Source organism: Helianthus annuus, chromosome 17, assembly GCF_002127325.2.
Source record: "Helianthus annuus cultivar XRQ/B chromosome 17, HanXRQr2.0-SUNRISE, whole genome shotgun sequence".
Lineage (NCBI taxonomy): Eukaryota > Viridiplantae > Streptophyta > Magnoliopsida > Asterales > Asteraceae > Helianthus > Helianthus annuus.
The window spans coordinates 21046820-21062369 of record NC_035449.2 but is presented as its reverse complement, the minus strand read 5'-3'; the positions used below and the strand labels follow the sequence as shown (position 1 = coordinate 21062369).

The window sequence follows — 15550 nt, the reverse complement described above, 5'->3', positions numbered from 1 at the left end:
ATAGGGGGCAAAAGCATAGTTTTATTTTGAACTGGGTAAAAACATAATTTTAAACTGAAGGCGAAATCATAAGTCGTTATTTTTAGTTTGGGGCAAAAGCAAAAATTATTTTGAACTGGGACCAAAATTGTAATTGTAATATGGGGATAAAATCATAATTTTGAACCGAGGGCAAAATCGTAATTTTGAGCAAGTGATAAAAACATAATTTTATTTTGAGCTGGAGGCAAAAACGTAATTTTATTTTAAATTAAGGACAAAACCGTAATTTTAAGACGAATATAAAACAATTTTAAAACGGATATAAAAAAAAGAAAACTGTTGGTCCAATAGGGAAGTGTCACGCAGCTGCGTGGCACTATTCCCTCACTTCCTTTTTGCTGCGTGGCACTATTCCCTCACTTCCTTTTTGTATATGTAGAGAATATTACAAAACTGAAATTTAACAAAAAAATAAAAAGTGCCTTAATGTGTGTGCATGTGTGAATATAAAGCTTATGGATTACTTTACAAATTTTAATAAATAAATTGAGTTATTAAAACACATGTACTTTATAAATTAAATTAAATTAAATTAAATTAAACTTCGTGGGCCTATTCAGCTGTCATTGGGTGTCAATGCACAAACAAACCCACTTATTTTTTATAAATGGACCCAATAATAATATTTATAAACTATATAATTTCACTCACTCAATCTTAATGAACAACAAAATAACATGCATTTTAGCTTTCTTTCTTGAGACCTTGGGTGTAGTTTACTACTCTACCATAACATAATCATCCACAAATTTTGTCAAATTAGAGTATACCCTTAAACTGGTTTCCATTCCATACACCCTTTCATTCATCTTAACTAGTCTTTCTTCCATCTCTATATCCTCCATCACCCTTTTTAAACTTCTATGAACATCTTCTTCTCCAAAATCCTCCAACACAATCCCGATTCGCCAAATCTTTACAATGTAGTCACAGTTAACAAACTGATCACCGGCAATCGGGTAGCACAATAGTTTCACCTTGTTTTGTATAGCTTCAATAGTGGAGTTCCACCCACAATGCGTTAGATAACACCCAACTGCTTTATGTCGTAGCACTTCGCTTTGCGGGGCCCATGAAACCACTCTTCCGCGATCCAACATTCTCTCAACATACCCTTTTGGGAGCCCGTCGCGCCATTTTGAACCAAGGACCCATATAAATGAATGTTTGGATGATTCCAAAGCCATGGCTAGGTTTCTCACTTTGGTCTTACTAATTGGGCTAACCCAAGTACCAAATGAGATATACACAACGGACTTTTCGCTTTGTTGGTCTAGCCAATCCAAACAACTTTTATCGTCTTCTGAAAAACGAAGGTTTTCGTGTTTGGTGTGTTGAATCATTGGTCCAATTGGAGTTATATTTGGGTGTTGTTTAGATTGGTAATTTTGTAAGTTGGTGTCAACGCGATGTTCCTCAGGGAAGCTGTTTACAAGGATTTGCGAAAGGGTTCTTGTTCGCGCCAATGTCCTTGTCCAAAACCGAAATCTGGATCTTCTTGAAGCTAAACTTCCAATAAGCCATGGAAGATCTCGTGTGCTTAAAGGAGGTTGATCATATCCCAAGTATACCGGGCCTTCATTTTGTGGGATACCTACATGTTTCGAAACAAGTTTCGCTAAATATCCGAAGAACAAATGTGGAAAATACTTGATATTTATACATTGAGTTATTAGATTAGAAACTCATGTATTACACACGGGTTGAACAAATGTGGAAAATACTTAATATTTATACATTGAGGCTATATTTTAAGGAAAGGGTATTTTTTTCATTTCACACCCTCCTAACTGAGAAAATTAACTGATGTTAGGCCCAGGGACTATCCGGGAATGAAAATTGAAAAGTTGGGGACTATAACTGTAATTTTAGAAAGTTAGGAACTAAAGGTGAAAAAAAAAAGCAAACCACAGGGACTATCCGGGCATTTAACTCTAACTTATTAGTAAATACCTATAAGTAATAAAGCAATATTATATTTCACATAAGTTAATATTGACTTTTTTAATCAACTTTTTTAAACTAAGAAATAGATTACGAATGAATGAAGTGAGAAAAACGAGAGAAGAGTTTTGGGCTCACAAAATTATGACAAGTGACACAATCATTTACTTATGTATCACGTATAAATTTGTTTGTATAGTTTACCAGTTTCAGATATGATGCCGAGAGAGAGCATTTCCGGGATGGCAGCAATAAGCTGGTAAGCAGCAAACATAACCGGCCAATATCCAACCACCGGCACACCACAGTCATCGCCAACTTTGAATGCCCATGACGCCAACAAGTCCACTATCATGAATGCAACTCCATCACCGTCACAACCATTAAGTTGGCGAACCAGGCGGTCCAAATGCACCGACATGTTATTCTCCATTGCAAACTCAATGGCAAAGAAATCACGTGGCACATCTTCATCCAAACCATCAGGGATGGGCATGCAAGTGACATGGGTTTTTTGAGCAATCATGTGGTGAATGAACTCAGGCGTTACCACCACTGGAGAAAGGCCGAGGTGGGTCAAGGCGGAGGCCAGGTTAAGCATTGGTGTTACATGGCCTTGTGCTGGGTAAGGAACCATGATGACTTTAGGCTTCATCATTGATCATGTAATATATACTATATAGCATATGGTTGCATATATATATCATGGGGAAGAAGTACCCATGTCATGTGTAAATCAATATTATAAATTAGACCGCAATTGGGCCAGAACACCAATCACGCCGGCCTGTTTCCAACTTTAAAACCCAGAAAAGAACTATTTTTATTTGACCACATGGGAAATAGACTCCCAAGTGTGACAACCATTCCAAATATTAGTCAATGTAGGCTTGCCAACCTGCTAAAAAGCATAATTAAAGAAGTTTACACCTAATGCTTACGGATTTCGTCTAAAAGTTGGTGTACCTAACACGTAAGAGCATCCGTGTGCAAAACGAGGATGTCAAGCTTATCCAGTGTCAGACAGTTTTTCATATTTTGAGACTTCTGAATCGCGGATATCAGCAGAGCAAGTGAAGCAAATTTATAAAGAACCATGGATTTGGGATAGGCTTAACAAAGAAGGGTACTTTGGTCTATGTTCGATTGTATCCATCGGTCGTAACACTTCATATGTATCTACAACAATTTTTTACATCTACTAATACAAAAATTTATAAAAACAAATTCAAAACCGTGGTTTAATATTTACCAGGGTGTGTTTTTTGAGCTCTGACTAAAATTTGATCAAGTATATCACTAAAAATTTAAAGAACAATGAATGATATGATTGCGGATACGAATATATAGCAACACAAGCAAAAGCAATACTTATTATAACAATGACAAATCATACAACCATCAGTAAAAGATTGATATTGAGAAATTGGTAAATATTCCCTTTGTTCATAGTTGCCAGCCGACAATTAACAATACTGTCAATACATGAATAGCAATAGAATCTTTGATACATTTGGAATGCCAAAACCACATTCCTCACTCAACTAAACTATGATGTTGCTCAATTGTGTCGTTCCAGAAATGTCCTTATAACCGCATTTAGTTTAAGCTAAACGGCTTAAACTGTGATTTGTACTAGATGTTCACGTAATAATTAGTTAAAACTTACAGGGAGTGAAACCGTTAAGTAGAGCAGCAGCCAACTTTCTTCAACGCTGACACATCATCCTTACTGCCAACGTTAATTGTCTGTCCCTTTGGCAAAGCAGCCTGATCATCTCCGGCATCAAGAGCCTTTCGGCTAACAACCTGGTGGATTTGAGTAAGAACTTCGGTGAAAGCGTTTTCAACGTTTGATGATTCAAGTGCGGATGTTTCCATGAAATACATGTTTTCTTTTTCAGCAAAGGTTTTGGCATCTTCAGAGGTTACAGCGCGTAAGTGACGTAAATCAGATTTGTTTCCTACAAGCATCATGACGATGTTGGAATCCGTATGGTCACGAAGCTCCTTTAGCCACCTTTCCACATTTTCAAAGGTCACATGACGTGTTACATCGTAGACAAGCAATGCCCCAACTGCACCTCGGTAGTATGCACTTGTGATTGCACGGTATCTTTATCAAGAAAACAAGAAAATGTTAAGTTTTGAAAAACTTTAAGAAAAGGCATACATAAACGGAATCATTTCTAACAGCTAATTCATGCCGCTTGTGCATTTAGGTCAGCATGTGTTCCTTTGTTTCAACCATGCTGGATTTATCATAGCCTAATTTCAACCTAAAAGCCTTAAAAATAATTAAAACCCTAGTAAGATTCACGACAATATACATATGACAATCCCTATACGGCCATCGCACCAGCAAAAAGGTCTATTTTCTATACAACTGCAACCAAAACGTTCGTTGAGAGAGGACATATTACATAGTACATACATAAACTGGACCATATACCACCGTACATTTAGAAGATTCGATGTCAATTATTTAAATTCCAAAAATAACGATGTCAACTATATGACCATGTCAGAACTCAGAAACAAAAATCACACAATTAGCCATGAGATGTGAGACTAAGAGTAACTTAAACCAATGTGATGCACCGTGCACGACACCATATCCCGTAGGGGTGTTCATCGAATCGAATATCGAATTATTCGAATTATTCGAATCGAATTGTTCGAATAATTTTTATTTTTCCTTGAATTTGTATTCGATTCGAATAAAAAACCCAATTCGTATTCGATTAAAAATTCGAATTCGAATCGAATTCGAATAAATTCGATTTAATTCAGATTCTTTAAAAACATGTAAAAAACATTCAAAATGAAACATAAATTTTAAAGCAGCCATAAAACACGATATCACATTAAAAAGTTCCAAATAAAGTACCACAAGTCTAAAATTCAAAACGAGAAGTCGGGAACAACCACTGCACATTACAAGTTAATATTTTTATGCTTAGAAATCTATTGATAGATTTGTTACTTAGGTTTTAGTTATGGGCCATGTAGTGGGTTTGGTAATGGGTAATTTTAATACTTGGAAAAAAATTGAAAATAATTTATAGTATAGCCTAATAAAAGTTATATATATTATATATAAAAATAATAAATAAAAGTGTATAATTTTTATTCGAATTTCGAATCGAATCGAATTTGAAATTATAAATTCGTATTCGATTTACTTGAGTCGAATTGAATCGAATTCGAATTCTTATAATCGAAACGAATATTTGATAATCGAATCGAATTTAAACGAATTTCGAATTTTTCGAATTTGAAACGAGTTCTGCACACCCCTAATATCCCGTACTATGTAGTTAATATCGCCGATATATCTGATATATCAGTTATCGGTCCTCTAGTGAGATATTGGTGCAAAATATCAGTCAAAATATCGGTACCGATATTATCAGCAAACAGCAATATTGACCGATATTGGGCAGATGTTTGACCAATATATCACGGATTTTCCCGATATCATTACTTTTCTTCTTAGTTCTACCATTTGTCTTTCTTCTTATTGCTGCTATTAGTGTTTTAAGTCTTAATTGTTCGTTGTTAGTGTTTTAAGTCTTAATAATCAGTTGCTACTTGCTATAATTGTTTGTATTTTACAAGTTGCAAAAGGTTAATTTGTTAATGGCAGTAGAGTATACTTAATCGTTAGTGTTAGATTGCAATATATATAAATTCTGCATGATATCCGATTTTTTACCACATTAACTACTTAGATCGCGTATAGATCTGTGTATGCAACATTATTCACATATAGATTTGTGTATGAAAATATATAAGGTTTACACAATTTAATAAGGTTTAGCACACCAAAATGATCTTAAATATAAAATACTAGCAATTGAATAAATCAACATTCTAGATGAACGTTCAAACTTCAAATCATAAATGTGCAAATCTATCTATCTCCTGAGGGATTGATCTCTTCTTGTCAAAAACCAAAATATGGTAAATCTGATATCAACTCTTATTTAAGCTGTAGATCTCCTTGTAAATGTCACGCAGTAAGTTTTTTTAAAATGTTAGGGCTAGCAAGCATTGGGATATACAATTTACAAACAGCAACAACAATGCAATGTTGTTGCACATTCCAGATCTAGTACTAGTACAACAATTCTTATCTATAACCCTAGATCTCAAATCAAATTAACCACAAAACTCAATATCCAACATAAATGCAGACATTAAACATAAAATGAATGGAAATGAAGTAGAGATTTAAGGAGTGTACCGTTCCTGGCCAGCAGTGTCCCAAATCTGGGCCTTGACAACCTTTTCATCGACTTTAATGCTGCGAGTGGCGAATTCGACGCCGATGGTTGACTTAGACTCGAGACTGAACTCGTTTCGGGTGAACCTGGAGAGGAGATTGGATTTGCCGACACCGGAATCACCGATGAGAACTAGTTTGAACAAGTAATCGTAATCATCGTCTGCTCTGTATGCACCCATTTGCTCTGTAGTTGTTGAGAAAGAGTTTGCAGATCTGTTGTTGAAAATGGGGAATATTATAATTTTACAGATCTGTCTATCTATCTATATAAGAGAGAGAAAGTGTATCAAGTGCAGAGCAAGGAAAAGCATCGAGATTTCAAAGGGTTTTGGCCGCCGATTTATTATTTTTTTGTTACAAACCTAAGTTTTAATTAAATCTAGAGTTAATTACACAAATGGGTCCTGTGGTTTATACATAATTTCGCCTTTGAGTACTAACTTTTTTTTTTAACAGGTTTAGGTTTTATGGTTTTAATTTTGTAACACCTTTGTGTACTAACACCAAAATTAGTTAATTAATGACTAAAATACCCTTGCATTTTTTTAAGTTTATCAATGTAATACATTTGGGTACTAACACCTAATTTTATTTAAGTTTACATCAATTTTACAAAATCTATTTATTTTTTATTTTCATTATTTTATATATCTCTTAATTAACATAAACTCTATTTATTTTTTTTTTATTTTCATATTTTTATTAAATTTCTTATTTAACATAAAATCTACTTGTTACACCAGTATTTTTTTAAATAGATTTTTTAAATAAAATCTACTAGCTATATAGTTTTATGTAAATTAAATTTTCGTTTTCAATTTTAGATTGAAATGATTGATAATAATAAATATCTTTCATGTAAAAAAATTTAAGCCTTTTTTTAAATCGTTTTTTTTGTTCATTTACATTTTACTATTTTAGAAAGATATTTAATTTACATAAAACTATATAGCTAGGTATTTTAGATAAAACTAAAAAAATTTAAGCCTTTTTTTAACTCGTTTTTTTTTTGTAAAATAGATATTTAATTTACATAAAACTATATAGCTAGTAGATTTTACTGGTGCAACTAGTAGATTTTATGTAAATTAAATATCTTTCTAAAATAGTAAAATGTAAATGAACAACAAACGAGTTAAAAATGGCTTAATTTTTTTACATGAAAGATATTTATTATTATTATTATTATCAATCATATATATCCAAAATTCAAAACGAGTAAGGTTTACATTATTTAAAACTAGTAAGAAATTTAATTTACATAAAACTATATAGCTAGTAGATTTTATTTAAAAAAATTATTTAAAAAAATACTGGTGTAACAAGTAGATTTTATGTTAAATAGGAAATTTAATAAAATTATGAAAACAAAAAAATAAATAGACTTTATGTTAACTAAGAGATATAATAAAAAGATGAAAATAAAAAAATAAATAGATTTTGTAAAATTGATTTAAACTTAAATAAAATTAGGTGTTAGTACCAAAATGTGTTACATTGATAAACTTAAAAAATGCAAGGGTATTTTAGTCATTAATTAACTAATTTTGGTGTTAGTACCCAAAGGTGTTACAAAATTGAAACCATAGAACCTAAATATGTTAAAATAAAAAGTTAGTACCCAAAGGCGAAATTAGGTATAAACCACAGGACCCATTTGTGTAATTAACTCTTAAATCTATATCATTATAACCATCTATCTATACTATCCAAGTGATATAAGAAAAGCTGATGTGTCAGCAGGAGAGCATGTTCAACAAGACTTTTCTTATGTCATCCGCGATGAGGTAGCAGCGATAGAGGAAGCATAGTGACATCATAATTTCAAAGATCTGCCATCCAAACCACTGCCCCAGCTTTTAATTTCAAAGGTCTGACCCACATTCAATTATGAAACAGCTGATGTTCATTGAAATTTCAAACGACTGATGCTCATTAAAATTGGAGGGTAATTTGAAATTTAAAACTTTATAGGGATATGTAATTTGCATTTAATGTCATCAGAGCTTCAATTCTTCTCTCTCTCAAATATAAATTCAAACTCAAATCCAAAGTCGATCATAATTTCAAAAACCCATTTCAATCTCTCTGTCTACTCTCTCTCAACTCTATATTTCTAAAACTGTAGATACAGAGAAGAGGATGAAGACGACAGAGGCGTTGCATTTATCATCGATTTGAATGGTAGTTTAAAAATAGATATTTTTTGATTTTTTTCTTTTTATCACAAACTGAAGGTTTATATGCAAAATGTTCTTCAGGTAGATCTTGCTGGATTTGTTATTTGGTGTTGAAGTCTTGAGTTCGTTGGCCGAGCTTCCGAATGTGATCAAGGTTATAAAATGGATCTCAACTTTATTGATGAAGAGGTAATGTCTCTGTGTGTTTAAAATACATCATGATTCTATGAAATTTGATTGATATGTTTGTAGCTTTTGATTATGATATTTTTTGATTTTTTTTCTTTTTATCATGAACTGAAAGTTTGGATGCTAAATGTTCTTCAGGTAAATCTTGCTGGATTTGTTATTTGGTGTTGAAGTCTTGAGTTCATTGGCCAAGCTTCTGAATGTGATCAAGGTTATAAAATGATTTTATGAAATTTGTTTGATATGTTTGTAGCTTTTGATTTTGTCTTTGATTTGTATAGATTGTTTATTGTTTATTCATATGCTTGCATTGGTGTATGAAAGTTGTTAAAGACGAAGCACTTATGTACCTAAGGCCTGATCAACCAAAGGAAAACCACTGCTCAGTTACAGCAGTGGTTCAGTATCTACAGCGGATTACATAAGAGAAGCTGATGTGTCAGCTATAGAGCATGTCCAACAATGCTTTTCTTATGTCATCCAACAATGAGGTGGCAGCGATAGAGGAAGCATAGTGACATCATAATTCAAAGATCTGCCATCCAAACCACTGTCCCAATTTTTAATTTCAAAGGTCTGGCCCACATTCAATTATGAAACCGCTGATGTTCATCATGGTTTGTATCGATTTGAATATTATGCAGACGAACGGTAGTTTAAAATTATGATATTTTTTGATTTTTTTTCTTTTTATCATGAACTGAAAGTTTGGATACTAAATGTTCTTTAGGTAGATCTTGCTGGATTTGTTATTTGGTGTTGAAGTCTTGAGTTCGTTGGCCAAGCTTCTGAATGTGATCAAGGTTATAAAATGATTTTATGAAATTTGTTTGATATGTTTGTAGCTTTTGATTTTGTCTTTGATTTGTATAGATTGTTTATTGCTTATTCAGATGCTTGCATTGGTGTATGAAAGTTGTTAAAGAGGAAGCACTTATGTACCTAAGGCCTGATCAACCAAAGGAAAACCACTGCTCAGTAACAGCGCTGCTCTTAAACATTCAATTATGAAACCGCTGATGTTCATTGAAATTTCAAACGACTGGTGCTTATTAAAATGGGAGGGTAATTTGAAATTTCAAACGAATTGAAGCGGTGGTTCTTGTGTAACAGTGTTTAGTGTATTGGTGTTTAGATTTTGTTACAGCTTCGAAGACGGTTGTTAGATTTGTTAAAATGTAATTGCTACAGTTTGAATACTATTGTTATTATATTATCATCTGTTGATCGTGGTCTATTAAAGCATTGCTCTTAAACATTCCCTGTTGAACTGCATCATCTGTTAGTCCATAGGAGAGGTTCTCTTTGGCAGACCTTTTCTTGAACCAGAGCGGTATTTATCAGCAGATGTTCATCATAAGGCGTGTGTAAACAGATGTTTGAAATCCTCTGTTGAAGTGTATCACTGTTAAGTCACAACAGATGTTAGCAATTTATATTATGGAATGATCAACAGATGTTATGTTTTGTAGACCTTTGTTTCAACATCAGATGTTAGCCTTATGATACTTTTGTATTTATATTCAGCAGCAGAGGTTGTTTTATCAGCAGAGATTATTTGCTGTAACAGTCTTTGTGTTTATTAGCAGAGGTTGTTTTATCAGCAGAGGTTATTTGCTATAACAGTGTTTGTGTTTATTAGCAGAGGTTGTGTTTATTAGCAGAGGTCATTTGCTATAATAGTCCTTGTGTTTATCAGCAGATGTTGTTTGGAACAACAGACTTTGCTTGAACAGATTTTCTGTTTGACATAGCTTTTGGTTTGTCAGATTTTATCTAAATATAGGTTGAGTGTATAAATTTACAGAATATAATTCAATATATAATTTATCATGAAGAGCCAATTAAAATATATGGAGAATGTACAACAAAGGTTTAAGTTAATATAAATAATAAGATAGGAATACATGATTATAATTTAAATATTCGTAAGTCGTAAGTTTTCAAAATATAGAAGTTTGATACATCACCATCCCATAATTTATCTCAAATGAGATAATACCAACAACCACAACTATCTGTAGACTTTCTTTAAGATCAGCTTGGCTTTTTCTTCAGAGTAGACTGTTACACCCCAACCGATGGCGGAATCATCGGGGCATGGCACTGAGCGAAACAGATTGTCCAGAAGTTTCCATAACAATTATCATTACTATTTAATTTAAAATAACATGTCCCATACCATGTCTCAAACAGTAAACAAATTATTACAAACCAAAATCTAGGCAAATAGTTATGTTCCGACAACTCAGATTTAAATAGAGCAATTGTTTATCTGCTTCTAGAGACCCTTGATTTAGCTTGTACAGACAACTATTTGTCGGACTCTAGAGCCTTATTCTAGCCTCGCTTTCCTAGCAGATAAGCATCCTAAACACCTGTCACATACGTTAAAATAAAGTCAATTTACATAGTGTAAAGGCGAGTATACAAGTTTGAGAATAGTATATAGAGTTCGAAATAGTTTACGCATAACCAGCACGTACACAACGGAAAACGAAGCATGTTAGTTATCGACATGAACCTATCGATACCAATGACTGCGGGTTGACTGCCCGAGGCAGTTCGTAATACATGATCACCACTGTAATCCATGCAAATAATTGTCCTTAACAACCCCCGCATGAGCGGGTGCTGAGTCCAAACTATAGTACTATCGTCGTTAAGGCAGGTACACAGCATTCCATGTGTAAACATAACAAACAAGCATTCATTAAGTCACGTATAACATGTGATAACGGTTAGCGTTTAAATGTATTGCGTAGTGTGTTCGATTGTGATTTAGAATAAGTAACGTATGTAACACCCAAAAGTGCGAAAGCAAAAAGGGTTCGAGTATACTCACAGCGGTTGGTGGATTGAAGGGAGCGCTTGAGAGTAGGGTTAGCCTGAATGGTTCGATAGTATAACGATAAGTAACGCGTAAAACGGGGATAAGTTTTGATGGATCGGACAGCTGGTCGATCGGACGGCTGACCGTGTGGTTGACAGTCCGTTCGGACAGTTGTCCGGTCGGACGGTAGTCCGATCGGATGGCTGTTCGAGTGGATTGTTTCTTCCTTTGAGTAAGATGTGTTTGTGTATGATGGTTTGACTTTTGAAGTTTTTGTTGCAGTATTTGAAAACATTGAAGTATCTTTACCTTTCAGGTTGGTCGATCGGACGGTCGTTCGATCGACCGGCAACCCGATCGGCTAGTACTTCAGCGATGATCATGTTCTCAGCAAAATGTCACTCAATCGGACAGAAGTTCGATCGGGTGGCATTCCTAGTGCATTGAACATGTTGAAAATCGTTAAGTGTTGAAGTCAAGTATCTCATGATCCGAAGAGTAATCCAATCGGATGGCAGTCCGATCGGATAGCAGTTCGTTCAATACTCAAACTTCAAATAAGTTGGTTAAGTGTGGGACCTATGTGCTAGCTGTCACACCCCCAAAATCCACCCGCGGAGTACCACCGCTTGGGAGCGTGACTGACCAGGATCAAGCCATCAATCATATCAAACATAGCATTTAATATAAAAGTAATTAATGTAAATCATCATGACATGACTGATGTTTCAAAACCACACATCATTTAAGTAGCGGAAGCATAGTATGTAATCTCAAAATAGTTATAAGTTCAGAATAAGTTCATGATCCAAATCCCCCAACGACCTGCTCCTCCCTGTGCAAGCTCCATCAGTACCTAAGGTCCTGCAAGGCATGCAGCAAATAATCAACAAACTAGTTGAGCGAGTTCACAGAAAGTAAGTTCGTAACATAGTGCATAAGTATAGCTAGTGGGGGCTTCCCATACTAGTGTGTACTAAAGGTGGGGGCTTCCCAAACCTTGTGTTCATATTACTGGTGGGGGCTTCCCTTGTTTATCCGGGCTAATGAGGGCTTCTCATTAACGGTACTTACTAGACTAACTTCCGACCATGTGTTCTTCTTTACTGAGAACAGGAAAACGTACAGGGTCACGTAGGCTTTACGTGACGTGCCCTTCCCCGAGGACATGGTACGCGTGGGGGCTACGTAGGCTTTACGCAGCGTGGCCTTCCGACCTGGAAGCCAGTAGATGGTATTGGGTTACGTAGGCTTTACGTAACGTGTCCTCCCGACCCGGGAGACAAATGGCAAATAAACTGGGTTACGTAGGCTTTACGTAACGTGTCCTGACTAACCTGAGGACGATGGTCTATAGTCTAGAGAATGCGTAAGTACGAGTAATCATTCCATATTCAACATATCCAACCCAATTCCCAACCCGGGAATCCCATGCCTTGGCTGTGTGAACTCACCTTGGTTTGCTCGGCAGATACACAAATAAAAGACTCTTGAACTAAGGGTGGTCAACCACGTCCTAACAGGGTTACCACACAAGTCAGGTTCGTATAAAACACGTTGGTTACTAACACGTATTGATCATGGCAATGAACACGTATTCCAATAGCAGCCCAAAGCAAACAGTTAAACAAATAGCCAAAAGTCCGGCCCAATCAGTTGGGTCTGTAATAGTAAAAGTCCAATAGCAAACAGTCCACAAATCAAATTATTGGGCCCGTGACAGTGAAGGCCCAAACAGTGTGCGTGTAAATGGTGGTCTCGAGTCGCAACCGGCGATCTCGAGTCGCAACCGAGGATTGCGAGTCATATCAGGAGATTACGAGTCGCAACAGTAGGTTGCGAGTCGCAATGGCTGGTCTCGGTTCATCATGGCCCGGTTACGAGTCACAGCCGGAGATTACGAGTCGCAACGGGACTCGCAACCGTTGTCTCGGCTTGTGCTGTTTGTGGTCTCGAGTGGGGTTCCGACTCGCAATCTGAGTCGCAACCGTGTGTAACAGTTTTCCTGATTTCATGCAGATCGGTTACATCATTCAATTGTTACCAGAATTATCATTCAATCAATTAACACAATTTCTATTATTCAACTAGCAAATCATCGATTAAACAGGATTTTTAACACTAAAACCATATGAACCCTAATTCATAACATCATGAACAATGACAATAATCGAACCACTTAATCATATGATCATCATAAATCAAACCGAAGAACAATCATACATGAACCCTAACCAAACATATGAGCCGATTTATGAACATCAACAACAAGCATATCCGATTACAGCAATCCGAAACATATCACAGTCGAACATAACAATGGATTGATATTATCATAACCGTACATGTTAACCACTTAACAAACATTCAGTTTCATATATCAACAATCCGATTATTATTGTAAAAGCACATATAAGTCGACTAGCTATAACACCTCAACAAACAACAATAACAACAACACTTAATCATACTAACCGAATTGGTGGAGGAACAAGGATGATCCGGATGAGAATGATCTTCGGTTGTAAGGGTGTGTGTGTCGTCGGGTTCCAAGCAAATGAGAGAGAGAGCAAAAGCTTCTAGGGTTTGTGTGTGTGTGATGTTTTTGCAAAACAATCAAAATCAAACCCTCACAAGTGGTTTTGTGTTTGCGAATGGGGAGTGGGCCGAGCCCAACTCGGTTACCTCATGGGGTCCGATTTCAAAGTGTGGCCCAAAGGGCTTGTGTGACCGGTTATAAGGTGTAATCGGGTTTTAGTGTGTGGTTTGGGTTCGTGTACACACAACATACATACACACATAAGGCGCATAACATCATAACATTCAATAGCATCAAAGTTTGTAAAATCATAACGCGTTCACGTATGTTACACAATGATAGGTCTAAAGTTCGAGTTGTCACATTATCCCCAACTAATTGGAAATTTCGTCCCGAAATTTGGTATGCACTCACTGAGGAAGCTAGGTAAACTGTACTGTTCACCGATTTTCCTGGGGTGTCACATCCTCCCCCCGTTGATCTGGAATTTCGTCCCGAAATTCCGAAGTAGTAGCTTCAGCCTCAGTAGTGGTAGCATTGGTTTTGAATAACTGGGGGTATTTTTCTGTCATCCTGTCTTCGCGTTCCCAGGTGTACTCTGGACCACGTTTGGAGTTCCAACGAACTCGGACAAGAGGGATTCTCTTGTGTTTGAGGACCTTCACATCCCGGTCCGTGATTTCTACTGGTTCCTCGACGAACTGCAACCGCTCGTCGATAGTGAGTTCCTTAAAAGGAATGATGAGGTTTTCATCTGATAGGCACTTCTTTAAGTTCGATACATGAAAGACATTGTGAACTGCCCCGAGTTCAGCTGGTAGATTCAACTTGTATGCTACTTTGCCAATCTTTTCTATGATTTCGAACGGTCCAACGTACCGCGGATTCAGTTTGCCCCGTTTGCCAAAACGTACCACACCCTTCCAGGGTGAAACTTTCAATAAAACCCGGTCCCCGACCTCAAATTCCAATGGCTTTCTACGCTTATCCGCGTAGGCTTTCTGACGGTCGCGTGCTGCCGCCGTGCGTTGTCGTATCTGTGCAATCTTTTCTGTGGCGTCCACTACAATCTCTGGACCGTGATCTGACTATCCCCCACCTCTGCCCAACAGAGAGGTGACCGGCATTTACGCCCGTACAATGCCTCGAATGGAGCGGCTTGAATGCTGGTGTGATAACTGTTATTGTAAGAAAACTCCACCAAAGGGAGGTGCTTTTCCCAGCCGTTGCCGAAATCGATAACGCATGCTCGAAGCATGTCTTCGAGAGTTTGAATCGTTCGCTCAGACTGCCCATCCGTCTGGGGATGATATGCTGTGCTCATATCTAGTCGTGAGCCGAAAGATTTATGCATCGCTTGCCAAAGCTCTGACGTGAATCGCGCATCGCGATCCGAAATGATGGATGTGGGCACCCCGTGCCTCGAGACAACTTCTTTAAGATAGACGTCTGCGAGAGTGGAGAACTTGTCCGTTTCCTTAATCGGTAGGAAGTGTGCAGACTTGGTGAATCGATCAACTATGACCCATATT

General features: G+C 36.4%; 2 protein-coding genes across 2 annotated transcripts; both read right to left on the bottom strand.

The window, feature by feature from the left end:
- Positions 1 to 696: 696 nt before the first annotated feature.
- LOC110924334 (UDP-glycosyltransferase 82A1) lies at positions 697 to 2683 on the bottom strand. The gene is made up of 2 exons (XM_022168353.2): positions 2191 to 2683; positions 697 to 1636 (listed from the first exon to the last, which is right to left on the bottom strand). Exons 1-2 carry the CDS (start codon positions 2642 to 2644, stop codon positions 762 to 764), a joined length of 1329 nt encoding a protein of 442 aa, XP_022024045.1. The 5' UTR covers positions 2645 to 2683; the 3' UTR covers positions 697 to 761.
- A 691-nt stretch (positions 2684 to 3374) lies between these two features.
- On the bottom strand, positions 3375 to 6585 carry LOC110926232 (ras-related protein RABA1f). The gene is made up of 2 exons (XM_022169988.2): positions 6236 to 6585; positions 3375 to 4102 (listed from the first exon to the last, which is right to left on the bottom strand). Exons 1-2 carry the CDS (start codon positions 6454 to 6456, stop codon positions 3670 to 3672), a joined length of 654 nt encoding a protein of 217 aa, XP_022025680.1. The 5' UTR covers positions 6457 to 6585; the 3' UTR covers positions 3375 to 3669.
- Positions 6586 to 15550: the final 8965 nt, after the last annotated feature.

Excerpts from the sequence above, each read along its gene's own strand:
- LOC110924334 (XM_022168353.2), bottom strand. The coding sequence starts at position 2,644 with ATGATGAAGCCTAAAGTCATCATGGTTCCTTACCCAGCACAAGGCCAT. Across the intron at positions 1,637-2,190 it reads CGGCATCATATCTGAAACTG|GTATCCCACAAAATGAAGGC; the intron begins GTAAACTATACA and ends CGAAACATGTAG.
- LOC110926232 (XM_022169988.2), bottom strand. The coding sequence starts at position 6,456 with ATGGGTGCATACAGAGCAGACGATGATTACGATTACTTGTTCAAACTA. Across the intron at positions 4,103-6,235 it reads GACACTGCTGGCCAGGAACG|ATACCGTGCAATCACAAGTG; the intron begins GTACACTCCTTA and ends TTCTTGATAAAG.